We start from the raw sequence: 25,487 nt of genomic DNA on the forward strand, positions 1-25,487 counted from the left end.
GCTAAATTTGATACTGCATTATGGGTAAAACTAGCAGCACTCCAAGATGTGCTTGAGGAATGGATGGGTAATACAAGTTATTATAGTAGATTGTTGTTGGTTTATTTAAATAGCTTTTGTTAAAATGAAGCATGTAACATTGCATATCATAGCCCATGTTGTCTTGTAAAGAATAAAAACAGTTAAAATAGTTCAATTTTGGCTCTAAGTGCATGGAAATCTCATAGCCCCCATGATTTCCTATATTTCTTTACTACTTTATCCCATGCCACTGTCTTCTGCTCATCCCCATTTTTAATTTCTTTATAGGTGTGTATTCCCATCAGTAGCCTAATCCCCCTATTTTTCTACTCTTTTCATAATCTCAAGCCTTTTAGCCCTAGAAAAACATGATCCTCTCAGAAGAATCAAATGAGTAGTATCCTCAACCACCAATAGTATGATAAAAGGGTGTTCTCTGCACCCCAGCCTCTGTGTAGCCTCCAGTCTGTGATCCAGTGGACTCCAATCTCATTTATGTATTCTCCAACTATATTCCACTATCATCAAGGCAGCATATTGTCTTTCTTCATTTTGTAGACTTGTCCAATATTTGCTTTTTCTAATCCTCTAGATGTACACAGTTCATGACTGATTACTTTAATTCCTGTTTCTGCATGTAAGAGACTAGAAGATAGTGGCTGAGAAAATAAGTAGATGCCAATTTGAGGAAGGAAGGAAGGGTTTCTCACTTTAGTAGTTGCATGAGCCTGTTATGCCCCTGAAAGGGTATTATTCCTTTGTGAGAAATTATTCCTTTGTGTTAATTCTGAAAAACCCATCTCATGTTTTTCAGTCACTTTAACAAGTGTGTTAGATCAGGATTCACCTGTTAGCTAGCTGAGCTGTTAATGCTGAAGTTCCAGGAAAGTCCTTCGTAAAAAGATAACTCACTATGGACTTGCTTTTAATTGGCCTTAAGTTTTGGTAATTACATTAATATTTTCATTTAAAACCTGAAAAATGGAATTTCAGTTTCTTTAAGCAAATGATCACTTCAGTGATATTTGTTTTGAATTAATCCCTCATATTACTTTCTTCAGCCACTTTTACTAGAAAGACAAAGTTTGACCCAACTTCATGCTTCTTTATGAAAGATAGGATTTCTCAAGACATTAATGCAAAATCCACTCACTTCAGTCTTCTTGATGATAAATCTTTCCTTTGCCTTTGGAAGGATAACAGAAAGCAACTTGTGAGGACTATAATACTGTTTTAAGGAAGGCTGGATTTTCTTTTTGTCTGTAGTGTACTCTTACTGCCTAAAACATCTGTTTGTATCTTTGTATTCAGACAAATAGTTGGTCAAAAATTGAAGCTTAGACACTGTAGATACTGGTTCTCCTCTTTCTTACACTGCTTTATATCATGAATGTCCCTGTGGTTGCATATGACTGTAAAAGGGTTGTTAAGGGAAAACAGCGGCCTTGGTGGATTTCTAGAATTTAATAGGTCGATAGGCAAATGATGATATAATAAAGATTGCTTTGGGGGTGATTGTATTCTGACATATCTAAAGAATTGATACACAGAAAATAAAACACACTCTAAACATGTCTAAATAGGGGTTGAGCTGAAGACCACTATAATCCATGGGAATTTTTTTTACTAATTTTGGTGGCCTTTAGATCAGATACTTAGCATTTCAGTACTGAGCGGAGGATGCAGTAACAAAAGGAGCGGCATTGACTATCTTTGCAAATCAGTAGCTTTTTTATCTGATAAGTTGGCATGATCCATGGAGTGGTTTCTGTGCCATCCTAGTCAACAGACCTCACCTTTGAGTAATCCCACACAATACGTTGTATCAGAAACTAATTTTTACACTAATAGTGTTTTGGGACAATTGTTGTTTCCTGGTTGTTCCTAAAAAAGGTTGTTTAAAACAAAATGGATTACGTTTTGGTCATACAGAAGTCCGTGGGAGTTGGTGTCTTTTGGGATGTCTTTGTAACAAAAGTAAATCTAGCAAACAAGACAAATACAGTTTAATATGCCTGTAATTTGATCATCATGAGATCTGACTACTTTGAAGAATAATATAGTTAAAACTATAGTAAATAATGTAGTATAATATAGAAAGAGAAATGTTGTGAACTAGTATGTATTGTAGCATAGAATTTATTTTCTGAAATATTTAATATTATTTTCAAGCAAGCTTAATTTTACACTAAAATGGAATATAGGCCAAGACTGAAAGGATTTTAGATCTTACCAGCAATAAAATTACAGTGCAACTCCTCAATCATGCAGAAAAGAAATATGGTAAGTTTAGTGAAGATAGAATACTGGAAAAGAGAGAGATGTGTGGGCATATTATTAAGAAATTAAAAATGTGTAAAGCCAATTTTTTCTACATTGAGTGTTAAACATTAGGATCCCAAACCAGTGGTTAGATACCTGACAAAGGATCTGGAGTTTTGGAGTTGCTACACCCACGAGGCCTCTAGAAATTGGGTCGTTTGCTTAAATGTGTTTAAATATAAAATAAGAGCTTCATTTTAGGCAGTCAGCTTTGAAAATCCTTGTGTTTCACATATACATGGAAAAAAATCCCCAATATGTGTGACAACTAGTAGGCAATAAGAGTATGTACGATTTGAAACAAAGACATATTTTTAAGTGTGCTGAGTACTGAGTTTTTGTGTGTATGTGTGTGCATATAGATAGATATGATTGAGATATAATGGGATGTAGATATCTAAAATACCTTTTTAAAATCTGGCCCAGAGTAAGTATAGTTCTTCTGTTTACTAGGTATTCCTAAATTGTTTTTTTCCTGCAGATGGGATTATCACTGATCTAATTACTGTTCATTACTGGCCCATCTGCCTGGCTGCACAGTTACAATGTAGGTCTAATAGAGAAAACAAGTCATAAGATCTGCCAAAGTGTCAGCAGTTTTATTTTTGTATTTTTCATTGTTCATAAATACACAGCTATGTGATATACATAGATGGGTAATTCCATATTTCTGAAAATATTTTTGTATTTATATATACCAAGCAGGTAGAGAATTTTGCTTACTAAAGATTTCTCATACACAGTTTATTTAAGCAAGATATTTTATTTTTGCAGTTGTTTCCAAAATTCCTCTTTTTTTTTTTTGTTGTTCTGAACCAGCTTCTAAAATACATGTTTTCTGCATTTCAGAATTAAAAATGCTTAGGAATGAATTTTTTAGATCTACAAAGAAAGTTTACTGGTTTTGGCAAAGTATATCGTTAGAGTTTTTATTTTGTTCAATATGCAGTTAATGAAAAATCCAGGTCAAGTGGCTTTTTAGGATTTTGTCTTTGATGTATAACATTTTCATTTCATGTATTAATGATCTTATTCTGAGCACCTAAACAGAAAAATGGTACATCTTTGCCTCTTTTCTTTCAGTGAACAACTTCCTCTTACCAATTCTCTTTCCCTGAGAATTGATTTCCATATAAATACTTGAAATTTGAGTTGCCATTAGGGATTAATCTTTTGTGCCACTCTACCTCACTAATGATGTTTATGAGCCAGCAGTGTTATTTCTGTTAGTTTTCTGCAGCTTCCTTGGAAAGCTCAGCCTCTTTGTTGCTGCTGCCTAGCTCTCATTTTTCCTGCTGTGCTGGATGCAGTCTCCCTGGATCTACAGAGCAGGCAGAGCACAGAGCAACCACGCAGAGTTGTATGTGAATCCTAAGTGTTACTTTGAAAAGTAACTCTAAACATCTTAGGTATCTAATTTTGCCATCTGGAGAAAAGCATTGAGTTTAGCAGCATGCTATCAAAACAAATTTTGAGCTGAATTCCAGAAAATTTCTGGAATTCAGCTCAATTAATGCAGCTTCATTACAATAAAGGGAAATCTCTGCTACTGTTTTAGAAGCTTTCATGTTTAAAGGACATCTCTTCAGAGCAATGCAAAATCTGCCTGCTTCCTTCATTTGCAGGTTTTTTGATAATATAGGGTAAGTTCATGACCCAAATGTGGGCCTACTGTAGCTGGACTTTCCCAAGATCTGCCCCACTTTCTCCACTTTTTCCCCAAAACAGCACTTTCACAGCTTATTGCGTATTTTATCAACACCTTTTTAACAAGCTTGGAGCTTGAACTCTGATTTGTCCCCTGTTGATCTGTCTCATGCATGCAACCTGGACAGTGGTTTGGGAAGTAATAATGGAATTGTTATGAAAAAAGGATCTTATAGTCTGTGCTAAGTGGTCATAGGTCAGAGAGATTAATGTGCGATATATGTATGTTGAAAGGTGAACCAAGTAGGCGTTCAGATTATATGAATGATTCTTCTTATGGCCATTAACTGTAGCTATAACCCTAGCACACTAAATCTGAAATCTCCTATGTCAAATCTGAGAGTGAAGTTCAGTAGTGGAGTTTTAGTACAGCAGATAGTCCAGAAAACACTGGAACTACGTTTAAAAGTTTACTGGGAGAGGACTAAGGTGAGAATGGGAGGAACAGGAGTAGTGTAGGTTTCTCTGAAAGACGGAAAATTGAGTTGCAGGGATGAATGATGAGGGAACGTTTGTGGGATGGATGGGGTTTATATTAGGAAGGAATTAATTAATCAAATTAATTAGTTTGGAAGGAATTAGAAGCACTGGGAGGAAACAGGGAAAGCTCCTGTAAGGGGCACTGGGAACAAGAATGCTGTCAACCCTTCTTTCTTCTCCCTTGTAGGTGACAAGATCACAGGGGTTTCTGCCTTACTATATGCTCTTCCTCTATTTATATTCTGGTGTATGAGAGAGCCTGAATCTTCTCTGTACATAGCCTTTCTGCTGGGATCTGTGTCTCCTTACTTTCCTAGCTCCTCTGCTGTGCAGTAAAACCCAGGATCTCCGGTAGCCCAGAAGACAGTGAAAAAGTAGACTACTGAACACTGGGAAGTGAAGACGTTAATGTGAAGATGGTACAATTTGGGAACAGGCAGGCTTGGAGAGCTAGAACTGCTATTACGAATACTTAGCCAAAATATGCAGAGTGTGTGACATAATAAGAATGTTAGAGTATTATAGAGATAGCACTTACAACAATTTAAAACATTTTTAACCTGAACCTGAAGGGAAAGCTGATGAGCTCTAGTCCTAATAAGGAGAAGAAATACAGTGAGATCAACATACAGCCTCAAAGAAACGGCAAGGATGGGGAGGAGTTAGTAGTTTCCTCAACCCATGAAAATAGCCAATAGAGCTTATGTGTATGTGTTTGAAAAGGTCTGTTGTAAATGATGTAAAACTGATTCTCAATTTTGTGCTGCAGGAGATGAGTACGATGTATGTGCCATTTGTCTGGATGAATATGAGGATGGAGACAAGCTCAGAATCCTTCCGTGCTCTCATGGTAAGCAGCTGTATTTTAGGTTTTTATTTGCATTAAAACAGCTATCTAAAACATCGTTTGTCTAAAAATCATAGTGAATATGATTGACTGATTTATAAAATTTATTTTTGCTAATATGCCTGAGTGTGTATACAAATTGGGGAAAGAAACTTTTTTTTTCCTTTTAAAAGCAAGAAGGGATAACACTACCATTTTGCCTTTTCTTTGGATGTACATCTAAGAGAAAATCTTAATTTTATTAAACATAATTCTACTGACTACTAGTGACATGGAGATGTGGATGAATGTAACAGTTTGTCCATTAGCGTGAAGATAAGCCATATAGACTTGTGCCTTGACTGCACTTGGAAGTCGATACTGTCAGTGCAAAAATTAGTGGAGCATTTTTACTGTAACAAGTTGAGCAGTCTCTCTCAAATATATCCCACTGCAAAAAGTGTATCTAGCAGTCACACAGGTATCCATCCACAAGAAAGGACTGCTCTGACTGTATGTAAGTACTAAGAGATTGTATCTAGAAATCTAGGAAGAGGCCCAAGAGCATCTCTAAATTAAAACACTTTTGGACAAAAGCTGTATAAACAATTATGAAGAGAGAGAGGATTTATTATTCCTAGCTTGAGACCCTCTTTTCACCTCCCAGTCCATTAATCATATTTCAGGCATTTTGGCTGGATGGAGTTTTAGCCAGCTTCTTCTCATTAAATTCCTGCTCTGACTCGACGTTGCAAAAGCAAATACCACATCGCTGAGATGAAAAGGAGGCAACTGGTGTCACAGTCTCACAAACGCATTGAACAGAGCAGATGAGACTGAGCTTTGCAAAACCTCATTCACAAAAACCAACTGCCGAACAGGCTGACAAACAACAGGGGCTTCTCAAAGGAGGAAGGACAGAACCACCTATCACACCTAGGGACTACAAAGTTAACTAAACCCGATCACCGATACCAAAGGTTCCTGACAAATTGAAAAACATCACCGTGAATTCTTGTGGAGAACATGCTACTTACATGCATGAAAAAACATATATTAAACATGATGTGCTTACCCTTGTCTAGGTACTCATGTTTGAAAGTGTCAGTTGTGGTTAAACCTAGCTCTCTGCCAGTTAGAAGTCTCTCTTAATGTGTAGAGCTAAGTTTTTAATATCATAATTACAGCACTTTCAAACAAAGTTTTCCTGAATTTAAAGAAGGCCAGTACAGTTGCTGTGCCAATTGTAAACCCAAATTAAAATTTACAAAGTTATATGTTTATTTCATTTAGTAACAAGGTGCTTTGATACCGCCTCCCTGAGTGAAAAGAAGGGGGCGAAGGGGGGGGAGAGGCATTATGAGAATAGTGGCGGGTATGCCGGCAAGGTGGCTGTACTTCCTCAAGAAGTTTTTAAAGATTATTTTATCAAACGTGGCCCACTGCAGGAGTGCCCTCAGGCTCATTGAATAAATAGTTATTTATTGTGTTATTTGTAATAGTGTTTATAATTAGGTCCAAGATCCTTATCTATTAGGTATTTTGTACATAAGGATAGACACAGCCTTCATGCCAACAAACTTGCAACTAAAATTCTCTGTATGAGAATTTCATAATCATTATTTTAACATAAATACAATTTAGCGGATTTATTTGTCCTTTGTACTTAGATATTGATGCACTTGTATTTTGTTTTCTAACAGCGTATCACTGCAAGTGTGTGGACCCATGGCTGACAAAAACCAAAAAAACATGTCCTGTATGTAAGCAGAAAGTGGTCCCTTCTCAGGGGGACTCAGATTCTGAAACAGACAGTAGTCAAGAAGAGAATGAAGTATCTGAAAATACTCCTTTGCTTAGGCCATTAGCCTCAGTTAGTACTCAGTCATTTGGGGCTTTGTCAGAATCTCATTCCCATCAAAACATGACCGAGTCCTCGGAATATGAGGAAGACGACAATGACAATATTGATAGTAGTGATGCAGAAAATGGAATAAATGAAGAAAGTGTAGTGGTTCAACTGCAGCCCAATGATGAAAGGGAGTACAGAGTGGCAAACACTGTCTGAGACTACTAATGATGAAAAATGTGTGAACAAAAGAGTTCTTATGGCTATATTTTACATTTACATAGGGAATATATTTTATTTTGTAATCCATTTGGTTACTTCAGTAGGAGCAGCAGTTCATGTAGTAGTACTATGGTTTAATCATACTACAGATAGATTTATTTTTGATTCAGGTATTCAGTCACACATTCTGTCTTTTCAAAATGAACAGTTTAACTGGATTTCACAATGCTAATGAATAATGTTAATAGTTTACATCAACAGAAATGTCACACAGACTCTACTTTAAATGTCAGTATCTTGTTGAAATGGGATTTAGCTGGAAATAGGGTTTTTCCCCCCCCATATTACATTTTGTAGGTACAACTGGGTCATACTGATAGCAATATTTATTATGTGTATGGTCTTACCCCTTAAGCCCAACTAAAAATGTATTTGATGCATGTTTGTATACTGTTTTCCTAAAAATTGCCACCACTTCTGAAAGAAAAATACAGAACAGATCAGTGTTCTGTATGCTGGTGTATCAAAACAAAGCAGAAGAACTGACACTTATCTCAAAGCAGTGATTCCAAATAATCCTTTAGCATTTGCAACAGCAGCTGAGTTTAAGCAGTTCTTCTGAGCAGTTCCTAGGATAAGGAAACTTATAATCTATGTTTAGTTTTAAGTGATTCACAAAATAAGATCCATTGTTAACACATTAATTGGCCTATTTGCTACTACCATGTAGTCTAGTTTCCTGTGATCATGTTGGAAATGTGGGGTGACCAAAACAGAAAAAGCAAGCAAAGTTCCACATAGAAAAAAAAAAAAGAATTTTAGGTAAGTATTCTATTGGTCCTCAAGTCATATACCTCTTACTAAAGAGCATTTTATGCTGCATTAGTCTGCTAAACTATGTATATAGAAAAAATGGTTCTTTTCAAATATCTGATTTGAAAACAAGTGCTTACAACTATTTAACAGAACTCAATACTTAACAGTGTATCATGAAAAAAGTAAATTATATATAATACCTCTGTAACTATGTAGAAAGTAACAACACATGTATAATCAAAATGCAGAGTTTTTTTATATGGCCTTGAATAAGGAAAGCTTGAAAGAATGTTAATAAACATGTTTTCCACTTTAAGTATCAAAAGGAATTTATTTAACTTTTGCATTACTTACACAGTAATAAATGTAGAAGAGTATACAATGAATGTAAGTTTAAAAATGTTTAAAGATCCAGAACACCTAACTGCTAAGATCCCTTAGTAACATTAAGTCACCTACATTATACTATGTAGTAGTATACTGATCAACAATATATGCAGTGGAACTAAGTTACTTAGAAAACCTTAATTTTTGTTCACATAAATTAATTTATGAGTTCAGAAGCTTCAGTCACTCTAGGTCTTTGCATATACTTTGCATGGGGGAGAGGGAAAGAAGACCAGAGTACCATTAATATTTCCTGCCCACCATGCCAAGCCCTTTACAGCTGGAGGTTGTATGCCCATGTTCTGGAAGTCAGAAAACACCAGGTCCTGGGCTGAGCAGATTACAAGTGAGGCATTTTCAACTGTTATTTCTAACCTCATGCACAGTGCACCTCCACCCTCCTTGCTTACAACCTGGGAATGGAAATCATCTCTCTGGGACTGGCTAAGAGCTGAGAAAGTTTAATTAGACTTCTCAGAATAAGGCATGGCAAAAGGGTAATAACCGAAGAATGATTCGTCTTCAAACCACTGCCACCAACAATCCATGGGACTAGGGCCAAACAATGTATTGTATTTTCACCACAAAAAATTCCATTATACAGTTTAAAAATGAGTGTTACTTTCACTCAAACTTGCATATATGTCATTAAGGTCCAAGTATGAAAACTGATTTCTGAAAAATTACCAAGCTGAAGGTTGTTTATTTGCAAACAGTTCAGCTGAATAGGTTCCTGCTGTTCATATGTAATGAGCGCACGTGAATGTTTATTCATATAGTAGTTCAGGCACCCCAAAACCTGAAAAGTACATGAACTGAAGGAAACTTCATAACGTATGCCATATGTAACCCTGACTGTAGCATTTGTTGCAATGACAAAAAGTAAAATGATAATCTGCATCAGTTTCTCTCCTACTCTCCATCACATACAGGAAAAGCATGCAGCAAGTGATCCTCCATTTCCATACCAAACCTAGTGTGTATGTTTGTTTGTTTGTTTTTTAATTGTCCCATTTTATACATTTCCTAATGGAGTGAACATAAATTTATTTCAGCAGGTCTTGGTAATAAACACTGTAATGACACCTCCTCAATCTAGTTTACTTGTCTGTTGCCATTGCCTATGATGAAGAAAATGAAAATAAAAGTAACATTTTATATCATAAATACTTTGGAAGATTAAGAATCTCTTTGTATTTCTAAGTAGAACTTGCATATCTCATTAAAACTTGCTGGATAAATCTGTGTGTCTCAAAAGACATGGCCTGTCCAAACCTACAGGAAAAGATAAACGTGGATTTTTTGTTGGACTGTGACTTACTTACATTATCCACATGAAGCAGAACCCCATTTAAACTGCCATGAGCATCTCGCACATTTTATGTGAAATCTGTCAGTCTTACTACACTCTCTAGCTGTCATCAAGAATTGTATGTTGGTGCTTTCAAGAGGTCCATACTTGATTGCCTAGTTGAAATTTTTTTCTTCTAATAGGTAGTCATAACTAATGTCTGAAATTATATGCTTTCACAGGTCCCATGAAATGCTTTAATCTCTCTCTGCATAAAATAGCATAGGTATCACTGACAGTTATCACAAAATATAGTTATTTGTATGACAAGTATAAATAGCTCCTTACAAAACAATCTTGCCCCAAACCTTTCATTACATAATGAGAACAAAACACTCAGAAAAGGATATATATAAAATTATTGATGAGTAACAGGCAGGAGGAATTTCTGGAAGAACACCAAAGTCAGTGTGGTGGGCAGGACGGGATGGCTCTGATTCACGAGAGCAGCGTGGCAGAGGGAACACACGGGAGCCACAAGAGAACGGGAATTAAAACTCACTTGTGACGGTGAAGGTAAGGTCCCATTTGTGTGTGTGTGTGGGGGGGGGTTTCCAGTAAAAAGTGTCTGGAAGAAAGTGATAGGTCTGGTAATTTTTTCTTTTTTTTTTGACAGGTCCGTAATCAAGATATAAACCCAAGATATGGAGAAAAAACTAGCAAAACAAACACCCTGCTCCCCACCCCAAAACAACAGTGCACAATGTTGGGAGTGCTCCAGGGACAGTCTTTGAACAGACGGTAATAATGGATGACTACATGTAAATAATGTGACTGAATAAATATAAAAATTGGATAATGCCTAAAATGCAATTTCTTCTGTAGTTCAGAATAGTTGGATATTTTTCTCCTCTACTCTGTAACTAAATTCTAAATAACACATATTCATTTTAAAAGCAAAAGTATTTAAAAGGCTAAATAATAGTGACTGGTACAATTAAAATCTGCCTGTGGATGATTATGGTGCGAAAAAGTAGCACAGTGATGTTTAACTTCAGAAAAGGCAGGGACCGATCAGAATGGCCTGGAAGTCAGCATTAAAAACTTATAAGGCCCTGTGATCCCACAAATAAATGCAGCCCTGATCATCTTCCAGGGTGTGCCAGGCAGTTTAAGAGGCATAACGCGTTAGGGGTAGAGGAGGAGAAAGAAAACCTTTGGAAAGTGAAGCAATTCAGTCAATATTCAGTGATTTATATTCCTGAATTTGAAAAGATACTGAACAAGTTTAGAACTATGCTTAACCCCCCCCCCAAAACCTTTGAAGGTTTTGCTTTCAGCTACTGTTTGCACATTTTTTTCTACTCCTTTCTCCCCTATTTTTGAAAACACTAGCTGTAATGTATGTTCTGTTCTCTTATCCAAACCTTGAATAAGAACATATTCTTTCAACAAAAAAAGAGGAGGGGGGAGGTTGTGAGCTTCCTGGTGTTTGGGAAATGCTGACGTAAGAAAAGATGCAATACTTGTAAAGCAAATGAGCCCTCAGAGAGCTCTTTTATAAAATGGAAAGCTAAGCATTGTAAACCGTGAATTAGAGAAAACATCGTAACAGAAGGAAGTTTGAGCGTGCTGTGCTGGAATCTGAAGAGCCAAAAGGTATGAGGACAGTTTGTATACAAGTTTTCCATGGACTAGCAAGAGGGTAAAGAACAAATTGCAAGCACGAAAACCATGAGAAACTGTGCAAATCAGCTTTCTGCACTGTCACAATTTATGAATCCTTTTACTAAATCCTGAATGGTAAATTTTGGGAGGTGGTAAAGCCTAATAAGCTTTGTTACCTCTACACTTGTTGGAACAGTACTAAATTATGTAACATTAGCTGATGGGCTAGAATCTAAACAGTGTAATTCTACAAATCAAAAGGGAAGGAGAATAGTTGCATAAGATATGTAGACTTTAATGTGTCAATAGAATTTGAGCAGATAAAATCAGTTATTCACCAGGAACTTTACTAAAGTCTGAGACAAGATGTTTCACTATTTGTTTTAAAACTTTTTGCAAGGTAAAATACACAAATTTCTGAACGAGGTCACAATTTGGTGTTCAAACCTTTAGCATTGGAGAGTAAGCTTTTGTATTTAAATTGTGTATTAATCTGGAAAATGGAGTTAAATATGAAAGAGTAAAATTTGCTAAGAGCTTAGATTATTCAAGAAAGGTATTTTAGGTAGACCCTAGCAAATTAGTGGCACAGACAACATTTTGCTGTGTAAATTCATCAACGAGTGCATGTTGGAACAAGTAATCTGAGCTACATCTGCTTCTTAACAAGAAAAAGGATCTAGGTGATGCTTAGACAATGCCTCAGAGACACATGTCTAATAGAGTGTATAGACAGAACCAAACAGTGTTAAAATGAATAAGGAAAGGGCTGAAGCGTACTCAGTGCACAGTGCTAATGACAGTGAATGCCACCTACGGCCTTAAAAAAGAAAAACTCCCAACAGATAAACTGAATCCTGCAGTCAGGAATAGAAATGCAATTTTCAATTGCGTTTAGGCAAAGTTTAGATACGGAGCAAAACACTGATTCACACGCTAACATAATTTTATGGGGGATGAAAGAGATTTGTATCTTCTGTACTAAATACTATTAAAAATAATCTCCTTTAGGGCTATGGGCCTGTTCTAGCATGTTTTAATTTTAGCACTAAAAAAAAAAATCAAAACAGAGGTGGAAGATACAGTTCAGACACCAAGTAACTCAACTCTAGTACTCAAGAATACTTACATTTAAAGGTTTTAGTTAGACATGGGATCTAGTGACAGGCAAAGGAGTGGTTGCAACAGCTGAAGATAAATATGTAAGGGAAAACAGAGTAATTTTAAAGATAGTGTCCAAGCAGCATATGACTGACATTGTCAGGACTGAGAAGAGAAACATAGCTTTAGCTGAAGATTCACCTCTGTAGTTTGGGCTTTTCTTTCTTACCCCACCCCCAGAACTCCCCTTGCTTACTATCACATCTCACCTGTATTTTTTAAAAGGCACATTGCACTCATTCACATAGCTCGTGTTTTCACAGAGTACTTGGCAAAGCAAAGATATCTAAAAGCCTTGTAGAACTTTTTGAAGGTAACTGAGAGCTTACGTCTCTCCCCTCTCTGTTCTAAGGAGAGGGAGTTCTTACCCTAATGAATAGGTAATATGACAGAGATCCCTTATAGCTTCTGTTTTAGGAAATACAGATTGCAAATAACGTATTCATATGGCAGGGGGAATCCCTCTGACACAGGTAGGAGTCCCCTTCCTCATGTAGTCTGATAAATACAGAGTTAGTCACAAGAAATCATCTCCTAATTTATCAGAGTGTACTCTGAAGACTGGCTGGGCTTTTATAGACCTAACATTTTGTCCTTTAACTAAAGGTATATTATCATACTATTACTGCTTTACAAAACTTAAACTGCACTTAGATCTAGTAATATGGTGGTCAGCGATGCAATGAAGAAAGGGCCTCAGAAGATGCCTGTGGAAAAAAAAGAAAAATTACCAATAGTCTAATTTTGTTTGGTTGGAATAAATTTATTTCATCTGTCTGTAAACAAGGTGTTTTTAATAGTTATGGCATTTTTTGAAATGCATATTAAATCAGATGAGTTAGACTGTATCCCAGATGTAACAAAGTGCAGGGAAAGAAATGGACAAATCAGCAACAAGAATTTGTTTAAATCTGTACATTATCCACAAGGCCCAACAATAGAAGCAAATACTAGAATGTCCCTAAAGTAGTGCCATTCAAAAGAAACCCTTGTAGTCAGTTAAAATCCATCTCACAATAGCAACAGGTTTTTTTTTTAAACAATAGTATGGCACAGAATACATATTAAAAAATTCATCACAAGACAGCCAAGTCAGTTATTCCAACCAACACCATCTCCCATTTATTCTTTTGTATACAGAATTCTGCAGTTCTCTTTAAATGGACATACAAGTTAGTACCGTGCCTGAATTGAGTTTGGTTACACACATTTCAGATGACTAGTGCACAAGGCAGTTTACTTCATGATTTCTGCAGCAAGGGTGTGACAGGCCAAATGAAGATTTTAAATTTGAAATGGCATCATTTTGACAGTTTAGCTTACAAACTACCAACCTTTATCCAAATAGTGGCTTCAGAGCAGCAAAACTCTTTACCAGTAAGTAAGTGATCTGGCAGAAAGACTGGAGTCAGTCAGTGCTCCCAGAATAGCTCAAGGTGGCAGTTTTCCACAATGACATTGCAGTTTCATATTAAGAAAAAAAAAGGGGGGGGGGACCCAAGCTGCAAATTAAAATTGGTCCTATGAAAAACTGAAACCAGACACACTCCAGATGGTTATGTTGGGATATCTAATGTCCATAATGGCAGCCTTTTACAATTCAACTACAGAACAGGAGCTGGCAAAAAAAAAAAAAAAAAAAAAAAAAAATTAAGTGCCTGAGCTATTGCAATGATGGAATGTCCCTGGCGATTCATTCAGGATGGTGGTTGTAAGGTCATGGGAGGAAGTGCATCTGCACCCTTTGATAGTTTTGTGATTGCACTTATTAAGCAGTACATGCGTCAGACACCATGAAGAAAAAAATAAAAGACTTAAGCCTACAGTGAAGTGCAACAACAAAACTAATGTAACATTAATAGCTTTTGAGTGGCAAATTGGTTAAACAAACCAGGCACTATAAAAATAGGTTAAGCAAACAAAATGTGAATTAAAAAAAAAAAAAAAGGAGAGGGAGAGAAGTAAAGATATGCATGCACTTTTTTTCCTCCCAACCATGCTCTATGAAAGGAAGACTAAGTGAGCTGTGTAATTGCTCAAAGTGCTGAAGAGGCATTGATCAAATTAGATTGTACAATCGGCACCTTGTTTAGTATTTAAGTTGTTTTAGTTGTCAATATCACACTAATTGCTAAGACAAAGCAAAGCCTAGACTTGGCATATTCCCCTCCCGAGAGTTTTTCAAGGTATCATGCATATCGTCTTTGTGGTGCAGTAATGGTGCCAGATACGGGACTTGGTTACATACAGTGGTTAACATACAAATGGAACAAAGGGTAACTGGAATTATGACATTAGAAAATGGGTAAATAAAAAACACAAACTACCATCTACAGTCTGGTAGCACTGAACACAACTGGGTGGTGATGAAGACAGTTGCTAGGTGGATGGGGAGAGGCTGCTTAGACGTCAGACCTCCTCAGGTATAAAGCCAGTTCATATGCTTTCTTGTTGAGTGTCCCTCCATGGACACCTTCCTTTCCCATGACTATAACCAATGCTGGAGTACACAAGGAAACAAAACAGAAATGAACAGAATTAAAGAAAAAAATAACACCTTTCCCCACCAACAAAGGGATACAAAGGAGACACAGGTTCATACCCCATCACCCTGCATTGCTAATAAAGTTTCCAGAATGTAAGGTTTAAAGCTCACCGCCAGGAAAGTTTAATAGCAATCTTCCCCTAATACTTAACAGTCTGCCTAGCAACTAGAACCCAGAGTCTCTCAAGTATTTTGCCATTGAGTATGCCTTCTTATTCAATCCGCCTCCATGGACCCCTTCTTTGCCCATTACAAAGACCAAGACTGAAAGAGAAAAGAAAAAAGTTTTAAAAAGAGTGTGTTAGACAAGGAAATAATGCAAGTTTTAGACAGTGCAATAAACACACTCAAATTCAAGTTTTAGTATTTGGGTATTAAGCTAGTTTAACAGGAGTTTTGTAAAAATACAGGTGTAGACAGGGCTGGGAGAAGGCATGAACTATCCTCCAGGATATTACATAACTACGTAAGGCATAAGAGTCCACTGCGAAAAAAAGATGTCACCCTGAAGAGCTACCAACTATCTCAAAAGAGCATCATGATGCCTATCTACCATCAGCACCATCCACCATCATCCAGCCAGGAAACCCTGGCTACATCTTAAAAATATGGAAAAAAAATGTTAACAGGGACAAAAGTGGTAGTATATATGGAAGAACTGTGGTTCTGAAAAGCAGAAGAGGGAATGTTCTTATCTGTAGTGGTCACTGCTGGTAGAAGAACCAGGCTTGGTAGTATTAAAAAAATACTGGGTCAGACTTAAGCTAAGACTTGTGCAACAATACAGCTATAAAATATACTTAACTTTTTGCACGAGATAAAGTGTAGAGAAGATTTTAATGCTGACCCTCTCTCTAGTCCCACAATTTGGGTGATGAAGAGTCAAATTGTCTTGCAAACAAGAACATGCTAAGGATCTTCAACCAGTAAGACACCATCTGCAAGTTGCCACCAGATGTCACTAGCATGTACACAGACACATTAAGGACTGTGCTTTCACAAGCACAATAGTTTTTTTCCAAGTTAGGAATAGTGTAATTGGAAATACTGCAGTCAGCCTACCTAAAGGTGACTGCACATCTCCATAGCAATTTGCTCACAAGAAGCTTAAGACAAACAGTTCTCATTAGCATTTCAGAATATGCAGAGAAGATTCAGAACTCCACTTGCATAAGTGCTGCAAACATTCTTTGTGTATCATTGCCACATAGCTTTAGCCTATAGACAAGTTTTGTGCTAGCTTTTTGTACTTTATAAGCAAAAGTCCATTGCTCACCAATTTAGCGTATAGCCATCCAAGAAATCCTAGGCTAGATATTTTGAACACAAAGCATACTACTTGTACCCAGTGTTTTGAGGCAAGATTTTTATATTCAAGTCTAGTGCATTCCCAATAACATGTTTTATTGGAAGTTAAATGAGGAGCACAAGGAGCAGCTAAACTAGCATAAATCAAGTTTCTCAATGATACCAAACTGGACAAGCTTTTTTGCCTGAAGACAGACTTCACAGAGCTCAACAGAAAGTGCAGGAAGAGTTAGTGTGGAGCTTGTTAAAAGGTATGTAGAAGTAGCTCATACAAGAAATTCACATCTTTGCAGAATAAACTTTCTGTTGAGTTTACAATGGAAAAACTAATTTCACTAGAAATCATTAATATATCCCTATGATACTCTATTGTAAACTTTAGATATCAAGTTACAATACACTTGGCAAGCTTACTTCAAGCTATAGCCTACTCCTGCTTCTCAGAGATAGGTTTAACCATTTAACAGTCTAGTGCCCAGCTGTGATCGTATGTGGGCAACCAGGACAAGTGGAATTCCTAGGCAGAAATCTAGTTAATCGGCCAAAGAGCAGCCATCCACCCACGTTATATCACATCCTGAAATTAACTGCTAAATACAAGATTTCAGGCTCCTTCGTAGTTTGAGTCTACGACTAGGGTCTCATTCCGAGTTCGGTGAACTAAAGCTGAAGGAAGTGATGCTTACCTCGGCCAGCTCTGCCTACAGCAACATTGTACGTTGGCTCACCACCTTGACTCTTTGTCCTGATGTCCATTGTGCAGTCGCCATCAACGTACAGGCTATCTCTGATCACAGAGCACTTCTTTGCACCAAGGGTCAGACCATTGGTGAAGAACCCCTCTCGGTCTTTTCCTACAATCATATCTATTTCTACTGGCTGTCAAAGAAAAAAAGTCTAGTGTTAGTATGGTAATATTTTAAAGCTTAATTCCTATTTTAAAAGTGTCTTATCTTTTGTAGAGAGGATTAGATAATAAATTCCTCTTGCTCCCACCAGAAAGTGCTCCAGAATACAGTGCTCATTATTAACAAGTTATATTGCACCAGTTTAGTGCAATTATAAGCAGTACTTAAAAACCGTTGTCTTGAAATACTTCCAAATCCGCAGTACTGTTCAAATCCAACTTCTCATTACAGAAAGTACCGTAGGATTGAGACTAATGGAGCACAAGATGCATGTGTTTTAGCGACTGAATGAGTCACGTTAGATCGTTCACGGCAGCAAAATGCCTGCTAGGCCTCTGTCCCTGACACAGCAGCGGAGGTGCCGCCGCGCACCTCTGCCTGCGCCGGCGGGGGAGCCGGGCCCGCGGGGCGGCTGCCGCGCCCCCGCCGAGGAGCCGAGCTGCCCGCGCCTGCGGCCGCTGCTCGGGGCGGCGGGGCGGCGGAGCGCGGCGCCGGCCGCAGCGGGGGAGGGGGGCGAGGGGGCGCCGCACGCCGCTGCCCTGCGCCGGGGGCCGCGGGGGCCCGGGCCGCGCTGGGGCGGGGGCCGCGGGGCGGGGGGGCCGCGGGGCCGGGCCCGGCGCGGCGCCCGCAAAGTGCCGAGTCACGGCAGGCCCGGCCGCCCCAATCACGGCCCGGCACTGCGCGGCCACGGCGCCCCGGCCCGGCCCGGCCCCGCGGCACCCGGCCCGGTCCGGCCCGGCCCCGCGGCACCCGGCCCGGCCCGCGGCGCAGGGCGGGGGCGCGGCGCGGCGGGTCGGCGAGGGCAGGCCGCGCTCCGCACGGCGCCCGCCCGCCTGCGGCCCTTGTGTAACGGCAGCGCGGGGCGGCGGAGCGGGGCCGGGAGCGGGGCGCGGGGCCGGGGCGGCGGAGAGGGGCCGCAGCACGGGCAGGGCGGGGGGGGGGAGGGGGGGGGAGGGGAGGGGAGGGGAGGCAGGCAGGGAGGCAGCGATCAATGGCAGTGCGCCATCTTGGCGATGGAAAACATGGAGCCAGCGGCGAGGTGGGTATTCACGAACGCCTCCTACGCCGCGCACGTAAGTCTCTCTGCAGCGCAGCGCCGGGCCCGGGCGCAGCGAGCGCTACGCAAAGCCCCCCCCGCGCTCGCCCCGCGCGGCCTCCCCGCCGCCGACCGGCCCCCGCGCGCCGGCCCCGGCCCGGCACGGCACGGCCCGGCGGGCAGCGCGGGGACCCCGCCGCAACGGGCCGCAGCGCCCCCCCGCTCCGGCCGCAGCGCTCCCGGCGGAGCTGGAGACAAAAAAGGCGGCGGCGGCGGCGGCGCCCGGCCTAGCTCCCCCCAGCGCCGCCGCGCTCTGCGGCGCGGGGCCCCCGCTCCCGCCCGCCGCCGCCCCCGGCATCCGCAAGGTGCCCCCGTCCCCGGGCCCGCCGCGCCCCGCCGCGCCGCGGGCAGCATCGCCCCGCGCCGCCTCCCCCCGCCGCGCCGCGCCGCGCCCTCACCGTGATGCTCTGGAAGATGCCGCCGGCCGTGGCCGCCCAGACGTACTTGGCGTCGCAGTAGCCCACAATGGCGGCCTCCTGGCAGCAGCCATCGCACATCAGGTTGTCCACGTAGCTCTGCCAGCCGGCCATCTTCGCGCGGGCGCAGCGAGCGAGCGAGCCGGGCGGCGCGGAGCCGGGCAGCGGCGCGGAGCCGGGCGGCGGCGGGGCGAGGCGCGGCGGGGCGAGGCGCGGCGCGGCGAGGCGGTCCCTCTCCCGCTCCCTCTCCCGCTCCCTCCCTCCTCGGCGGCGCGCGACGGCGAAGCGGAGCCCGAGCGCTGCAGCGAGCGGCGCGCCCCAGCCCACCCGCTGCCGGAGCCGAGGGGCGGGCGGGAGGAGGGGCGCGGCCCGGCGCCGCCTTCCGCGCCCGGCGGGCCGCCGCCGCGGCAGGGGGCGGCGCGGCGGCGGGCGGCGCGCGACGGGGTCCGCTCTGGTCCGGTCCGCTCTGGTCCAGTCTGGTGCAGTCCGATTCGAGCCGGTCCGGTCCGGTCCGGCGCGGCGCGGCGCGCTCCGTTCGGCAGGTGCAGTAAGAGGCGCAGTGCGGCGAAGGGAGGGGGGGGGGGGCGGCGGCGGGAGGGCCCCGGGGGGGGCGGGGGGGAGCCCCCGGGCGGCCTGGGAGAGCGCGGCCCCGGGGCGGCGCTGAGGCTTCGCCCCGGCGGGCCGCGCCGCGAGCAGGCGCCAGGTGCGGCGGGAGCGTTTCCCTGCGCTGCGCGGGGGGAGCCGGGCGCGTCGCTGCGGGGCGGCGGTGCCCGGGGCCGCCCGTGCGCCCGGCGGCGGCCCGCCAAGGCCTTCGCTGCCCGCGGCGGGGCGCGGTGCCGGCTGCCGCCGCGGCGGTGCTGACGGCCGCCGGCCCGGCCTCCCCGTGGAGCGCAGGTCGGGGCTCTGGCCCCGGCTCGGACGGTATCTGCCTCTTCCCCGCGCGTTTTCAAGCTTGGGAAGCTCCGAGGGTGCAGCTGGGCCCGCGCACGGCGCCGCTCTCCCGCGGAAGGGGGTGCGCGCCGCGGCGGCGGCGGGGCTCCCCGCGGGCAGCGCTCCCCGAGGAGGCACCGCGGAGCTGCGCGGCCCGGGGCGCGCCCGCGCCCCCTGCGTCCCAGCCCGTCCCCCGGGGCCGGCGTTGGCTCCGCTGCTTGGCTTTTGCGCTTAATTTTTCTGCACTTCGTGTCTTCTCTTGCATAACTCGTCCGCTCTTGGCTACCCTCGAGGAAGCGCCGCTGGTGACAGCGTTGGTAGGTGGCCGTAGCCTGCTGCCCCCCTTGCCTCCGTCAGCCGAAGCAGCAGCAGACAAACCTCCTGTTAAAGTAGTAAGAGGATTTCTGTGTCAGACCCCCGACCTTGAGTTAGGATGCTGGGCTCCCCATCTTACACACTAACATCTGCTCTGATGTTTTATTTCTGCATGGTTCTGTAGGGGGCAACTTCAGGTTTTATTCTTCCAGGTTCCATCGAGTTTTTGTTGAAATAATTTCGTTTCCGTGCTAGAGGTCCAGATTTGATACCAGTGTTTTCCTGCACTGGTATTTGGGCCTGGGCAGGGTCACTACTCAGAAGACTATTCTACTGAAAACTGCAAGAATGTTTGCAGGAATCAGTGTTTTAGGGCAATGGCTCAGTCTGGCTTAAAATTTTGATTTTGGAGGTCACCTTCCTTTTGGGCAGGACAATTTTGTTTTACTTGGTATCTCTTATGATTCCCTGGGAAATGAAAATGAGTGGAGTGTGAAGTGGCTTTCCATGTAGCTTACTTTGGAGCTCTAATTCAAAGAGTTAAGAGCTTATACCTGAATTTTCCAAAGCATAAAATACAATATTTAAATCTGTCTTTTCCTGTGGTTATCTCCCCCAGCAAGAATATTCACCAGGTATTTATAAGCAGTATACCCTCTGCATATTTGAGGCTGTTCTTACTCCCTTTAAAACCAAAACCTAATTTGGTTGTCATGGAATTGACTGTAGTTTAGATACTAACAGAGACTGTTTTGATTACTTGATACTTACTGAAGAGCTTATTTTGCATCTTTTAGCTCAAATCCATAAGTATTTTTGCTATTTTATTTTCACGCTGTCTTTCCCCCACTGAATTTGGACACTACCATTTGCTTTATGCTTTTTTCTTCATCCATGTATCCCAGAAATGTCCTCATATAAATTGTACTTACTAATGAGTTATGGACTTCACATTTCCTTTTGGCCTTTTAAATAGCTAAAACTTGTTGTGATGTTTGGTTTGCCTTCCTCCTCTTCTCTCCCCAGATTCATTTCATGGGAAGAAGGAAAAGGTCTCTTCTGTCTGAAGTGGCCATTGAGGACCACTTCTCTTTTTTATGTTTTTCTGTAAAAGGTCCTGGTTTAACACTGTTATTTGCACAGATGTAATGCATCGGTCTGAAAGGAAAAAAAGGCTGATGGGTTCATTTTTTTTTGGAGTTGGATCAAAATGTGGAGGACTTTTTGTTTGTTTATATGTGTTTTTGGCTTTTTGTTGCTTTTGCAAGCTGGAGTGAGGATTCCAGACTGTTCCACCTTAATAAGTGGATATAATAAATAAAGAAGCAGGCACCTTATCACCCTTTATCCAAGAGACAGGGCTTGGGAATTTCTGAGCTGCTCGTTTGTCAGTCTCGTTATCCTTTGATAAATGAGGTGGACTTTGTGTGGACAACAGGCTGGCTGGTCCAAGTGTGGAGGTAGCTGTCACAAGAAGCTGTGGGTGTCCAGGGCTTTAGCCAAAAGGCGCGCTGGCCTCTTGCCTGGAGGTAACTCGCCTTCTTGCGTGCCCTTTATAGCACATATGGTTCTCCCTTCTGCCTGAGGACCAAGAATGCCGTCTTCAGAGCGCTCACAGCCTAACGTCCTGTTTCATGGTAGATGGAGGCCAAATTGTCACTGCGAGTTTGGAGCTGAACTTAGTCTGGAGGGAAATGCTGGTACTTTAGCAGCCATGTGTCATGTCTCTTGCTGATGAATGGGAAATCCAGCCGCTTTTATTTTGTCCACAGTAAGCTGAGACCAGTGTTGTCTCTGAGGGCAGTATATTTGAGGAGGAAGAAAATTCCTTCAGCAGACTCATTAAAGCCCTTGTTCCCAAAAGCGTGATGCATCTCTCCCTCCTGGGTGAGTTCACAGAGAGATCCTGACCGACAGCCTGCTCCTGCCTGAGTGCCCTCAAGTGCTGAACAGCCAGGCGAGCCTGGTGTGAGCGAGGTACTCCTTAATGATTCCTGGGACTCTTGCAGTCTTACCGGTTTAAAATTAGCTGGTTTTAGTGAATCTTCTGTGTCATTAATCAAATCTTTCACTGGGATGTAGTTGAATACAGAGTGGTTCAGATAATATTACCACTGCTTTGTGCAGAATATCCCTTTTTTAATAGCTGCAAAACATAGGTGATCAGTAGTGTAAGTGCCACTTTGATGAAAGCATTGTGTTAGCAATGCAGGGAATACAGCTGCTTGCTTTTTGTGATGTAAATAGGAAACAACTGCGCTGAGGCCTTGGATCTTCTGAACATAAATGGATGGAAGGGAGCAGAGAATTTGCCACATTCTCACTTGGTAGTTCAACTTTTCCTGCTATGGTTTGTGAAGTAACACTAGCAATATATTTAGGAAGTGAAGTCTAAATTGGGTTACCATTATTTAATATTCTGAAACTACAAGGTAGCTTGTATAAATTACAGTTTTAACAATCACCAGTATTTATTTCTGTAACCGTAATTCTCTAATTCTAATTTAACTGTTTGGTGTCTGATTTGGTAGTGTTGTAAGTTATCTTACAGAAACATTATAATGCTGCAACATTACCTGCACTACCTGCAACAGCAGCTTTGAGACTGTTTGAGTTAAGAAAATGGGGATGTGCACTGTATGTTAAAGACTGTAAGAGAGAGGGGTTCTGGTTTTATTTTTTTTGTTAAGAGTTTTAATGAGAATGTGTGACAGTCATTAAGATTGTTAAATGAAGGATTATATAAAAATAAAAACGTTGCTGTTAAAATTCATAGATGGTGGGTCTTAATGTCAGTACCTATATTTATGCATTAAATGTACCTGTTTGAATACAAGTTATAAAATTAAGATGAACAAATAGTTGCTTAATTGTGATTTCTTGTCTTTGAGTCTCTTCTTACATTCAGCCTACTAGTCTCCCTTTCTGGAAGGTATGCTGCTGCCACATTTTTTTAATGCAGTTTGTAACAATTACTAGTCTTTTTGCTTCAGTTCAGAATTTCACCTAAAATTTTTATTGGATCAAACCTAAGAACAAATACTTTTTTGAAATAATTAAAAAATAGACTGTGTACTATTCAAAGCTTTGTAAGAAGCTTCACTGCTTTTATATTAGTGACATAAAAGTTGAAGTTGTCCAAAAACTTGAAGGGATGTATATGTTAGTAAAATAACTTTCAGTGTTCTGTCAGGCTTTATAACTACCACTGTTGCTGCCATGCCCAAAATGGTTGGAGGGCTCAAGGTAAGATTTCTTGTGATATCCTCCGCTCTTTCTGTTTTCCACCAAATTCGTCTATTTGGAGATAACTTTAGATGGACAGGAAGAGCAGGTGACCATCAACAGAATGCAAGACTGACTTCACAATGAAAGTTAAACTTTACAGGGCAAAATATCAAAAAGAGGATTTTGATTGGTTTTGGTTGTTTTTTTTCCTTTTTAATACAGAATTCACTTAGGTACAAAATTTTCAAAAGGAAATGTTATTTTCAAGCTGATTGTGTTGCTGCTCTTAATTGAAAACTTAATCTGTCAACAACAAAAAAAAAAATTACAGATATAACCAGTCTACCTGAAACCATGGAAAAAAATTCCACATTGTGAGTTTCTGGTGGTTTGACTATGGCATTTCATTCAGTGCATTTAAACCAACAAAGTTAATTCGGTATATTGTTTGTCTCTGATGTTACCAATTTTCACATTAGTTTGTGGTAGTGCTTTTGATGCTTCCTCTCTAGACCACATTGCACTTCTGTGGCAGTCTGTGTTCTTTACCGCAAGTGCTTTCGGAAGTGCAGAGGGTGAAACTGATTTAGAAGTGATACGAGTGAGCAGATTCAGTTCTGCTGATGAAAAGCTGAGAAGCAAGGAGTGTTCTATCTTGTAATCTCATGGCGATAACTAGAAAACAGTGTTTCTAGGATGCTTCCCCAACTAATTGAATAACTTGGATGAAAAACAAGGAAGCTACCAAAGCCTAGGATGAGTGTTAACTAGAAATAAATAGTAAAAATGAAATATTAATGAGTTGAGAACTAAAAAAATATGGTTATACAAAATGAAATGAACATTAGATTAAGCCTACAATGCAAAGTCTTATTGCATAGCTACATCTGTGCAGGAAAAAAAAAAGTCATATCCCACGTTAGCATAGTTATAATGGCACTAAAAAGAATCCTGTAAAACAGTGCTTGAAACCATCCAAGAAGTTATGCAAAAAAAGATCCTTTGTTAATATCTCTTACATCATTTGGGAGGGTAGTTTAACTCCAAGTGCAGAGGTCAGTTAAATCTCTGTCGAGGAGCCTTGCCTGGTGTGGTTGTGCCAGTATAGATATCTCAGCAAAGCCTTTGCCTTTCTAAGGATTAATGAGGTAAGTAAGAAAGAGGAATTTTTCTTTCTTATCTTTTGTTTAGCCATCAACTTCAAACAAAAACCTAAAATGTAGCTTAAAAACGAATGTAAGGTTAGAGATGCTTGCTATGTTAGATGATAATGGTATGAGGTTGCTTCTATTTAAATGGTGTCCAAAAATGATAGCTTTAAATCTGAGTAAGGACAATTCTTTAAGGATCTGGTTTATAGACTGTCTAGCCAAAGAAGTAATAAAGATGTCTGAAATGGAGCTTTGCTCAGCTTTCGGGTTTTTAAACTAAGATCTTGATTTCACAAGTGGCCAATGAACTATAAGCATTGATCCGATAAATTGCATATTAAAATACATATGTAAATTCTTACTTGGGCAGGTAGTCTCAGGTTCATAATAGTGCCTTCAGTGAGAGTCCCTATATGAGCAAGGTGTGCAGAATTAGGCCTGTATGACCCAGCTTGCTGTGTATTCAGATTTATCAAGCACTCAAGCTACTTGGTGAACTTAGATCCTGCAATATTTTGTTTTGCTTTAAAAAATAAAGCAAATTGAATCCAAACTGATAGTCGTCTTGAACGTTAACTTTTCAATTGTGAAACAAGGGGAAATTCAGTAAGTTTAGGGATAGCTTGGTACAATTGAGGGAGGGTGGGAATCTTTTATCCAAATACCGCTTCTGAAGCTCACTGGTGACTCTTTACATGTGCTCGTTAACTGTTTCAGCACTGATTATTTCAGTGAGTGAAAGGTGATATGGAATCTGAGAAGTGAAAATGGAGACTAACAAATGCAGTGAGGGAGGTGGAGAAGCATGGAGTTAGAGGGAGAGAAAACAGAAAGGAGGAA

The 25,487-nt window shown here is 41.5% G+C and overlaps 2 protein-coding genes and 1 long non-coding RNA gene across 5 annotated transcripts in view; 1 reads left to right on the top strand and 2 right to left on the bottom strand.

Annotated features, from left to right (window-relative positions):
* RNF13 (ring finger protein 13) overlaps nucleotides 1-8,559 on the top strand; it is a 49,159-nt gene extending 40,600 nt beyond the window's left edge. For both annotated transcript variants that reach the window (XM_067301527.1, XM_067301528.1), the window contains 2 exons: nucleotides 5,300-5,380; nucleotides 7,060-8,559. In XM_067301527.1, the coding sequence (XP_067157628.1) occupies nucleotides 5,300-5,380; nucleotides 7,060-7,424 (446 nt within the window). In that variant the 3' untranslated portion in view covers nucleotides 7,425-8,559. The remainder of the gene's footprint in view (nucleotides 1-5,299; nucleotides 5,381-7,059) is intronic.
* Nucleotides 8,555-13,437, bottom strand: LOC106484191 (uncharacterized). The gene is made up of 2 exons (XR_001292533.2): nucleotides 12,719-13,437; nucleotides 8,555-9,751 (listed from the first exon to the last, which is right to left on the bottom strand). It is a non-coding gene; the product is annotated as an uncharacterized lncRNA (long non-coding RNA).
* Nucleotides 13,438-13,492: 55 nt separating this feature from the next.
* On the bottom strand, nucleotides 13,493-19,338 carry PFN2 (profilin 2). 2 transcript variants are annotated; one of them, XM_067301529.1, is made up of 3 exons: nucleotides 19,006-19,318; nucleotides 17,290-17,482; nucleotides 13,493-15,250 (listed from the first exon to the last, which is right to left on the bottom strand). In XM_067301529.1, exons 1-3 carry the CDS (start codon nucleotides 19,135-19,137, stop codon nucleotides 15,153-15,155), a joined length of 423 nt encoding a protein of 140 aa, XP_067157630.1. In that variant the 5' UTR covers nucleotides 19,138-19,318; the 3' UTR covers nucleotides 13,493-15,152. The 2 variants fall into 2 exon arrangements, with proteins under 2 accessions (XP_067157630.1, XP_067157631.1); XM_067301530.1 differs by having other exon boundaries at nucleotides 15,162-15,559; nucleotides 19,006-19,338.
* Nucleotides 19,339-25,487: the final 6,149 nt, after the last annotated feature.

Source organism: Apteryx mantelli, chromosome 9 (genome assembly GCF_036417845.1).
Source record: "Apteryx mantelli isolate bAptMan1 chromosome 9, bAptMan1.hap1, whole genome shotgun sequence".
In the NCBI taxonomy this organism is placed as follows: Eukaryota; Metazoa; Chordata; class Aves; order Apterygiformes; family Apterygidae; genus Apteryx; species Apteryx mantelli.

Coding starts and splice junctions, on each gene's coding strand:
- PFN2 (XM_067301529.1), bottom strand. CDS start 19,137: ATGGCCGGCTGGCAGAGCTACGTGGACAACCTGATGTGCGATGGCTGC. Junction 17,483..19,005: donor GCATCTTCCAGAGCATCACG/GTGAGGGCGCGG, acceptor TTTCTTTGACAG/CCAGTAGAAATAGATATGAT. Junction 15,251..17,289: donor TGTAGGCAGAGCTGGCCGAG/GTAAGCATCACT, acceptor TGTGTACTCCAG/CATTGGTTATAGTCATGGGA.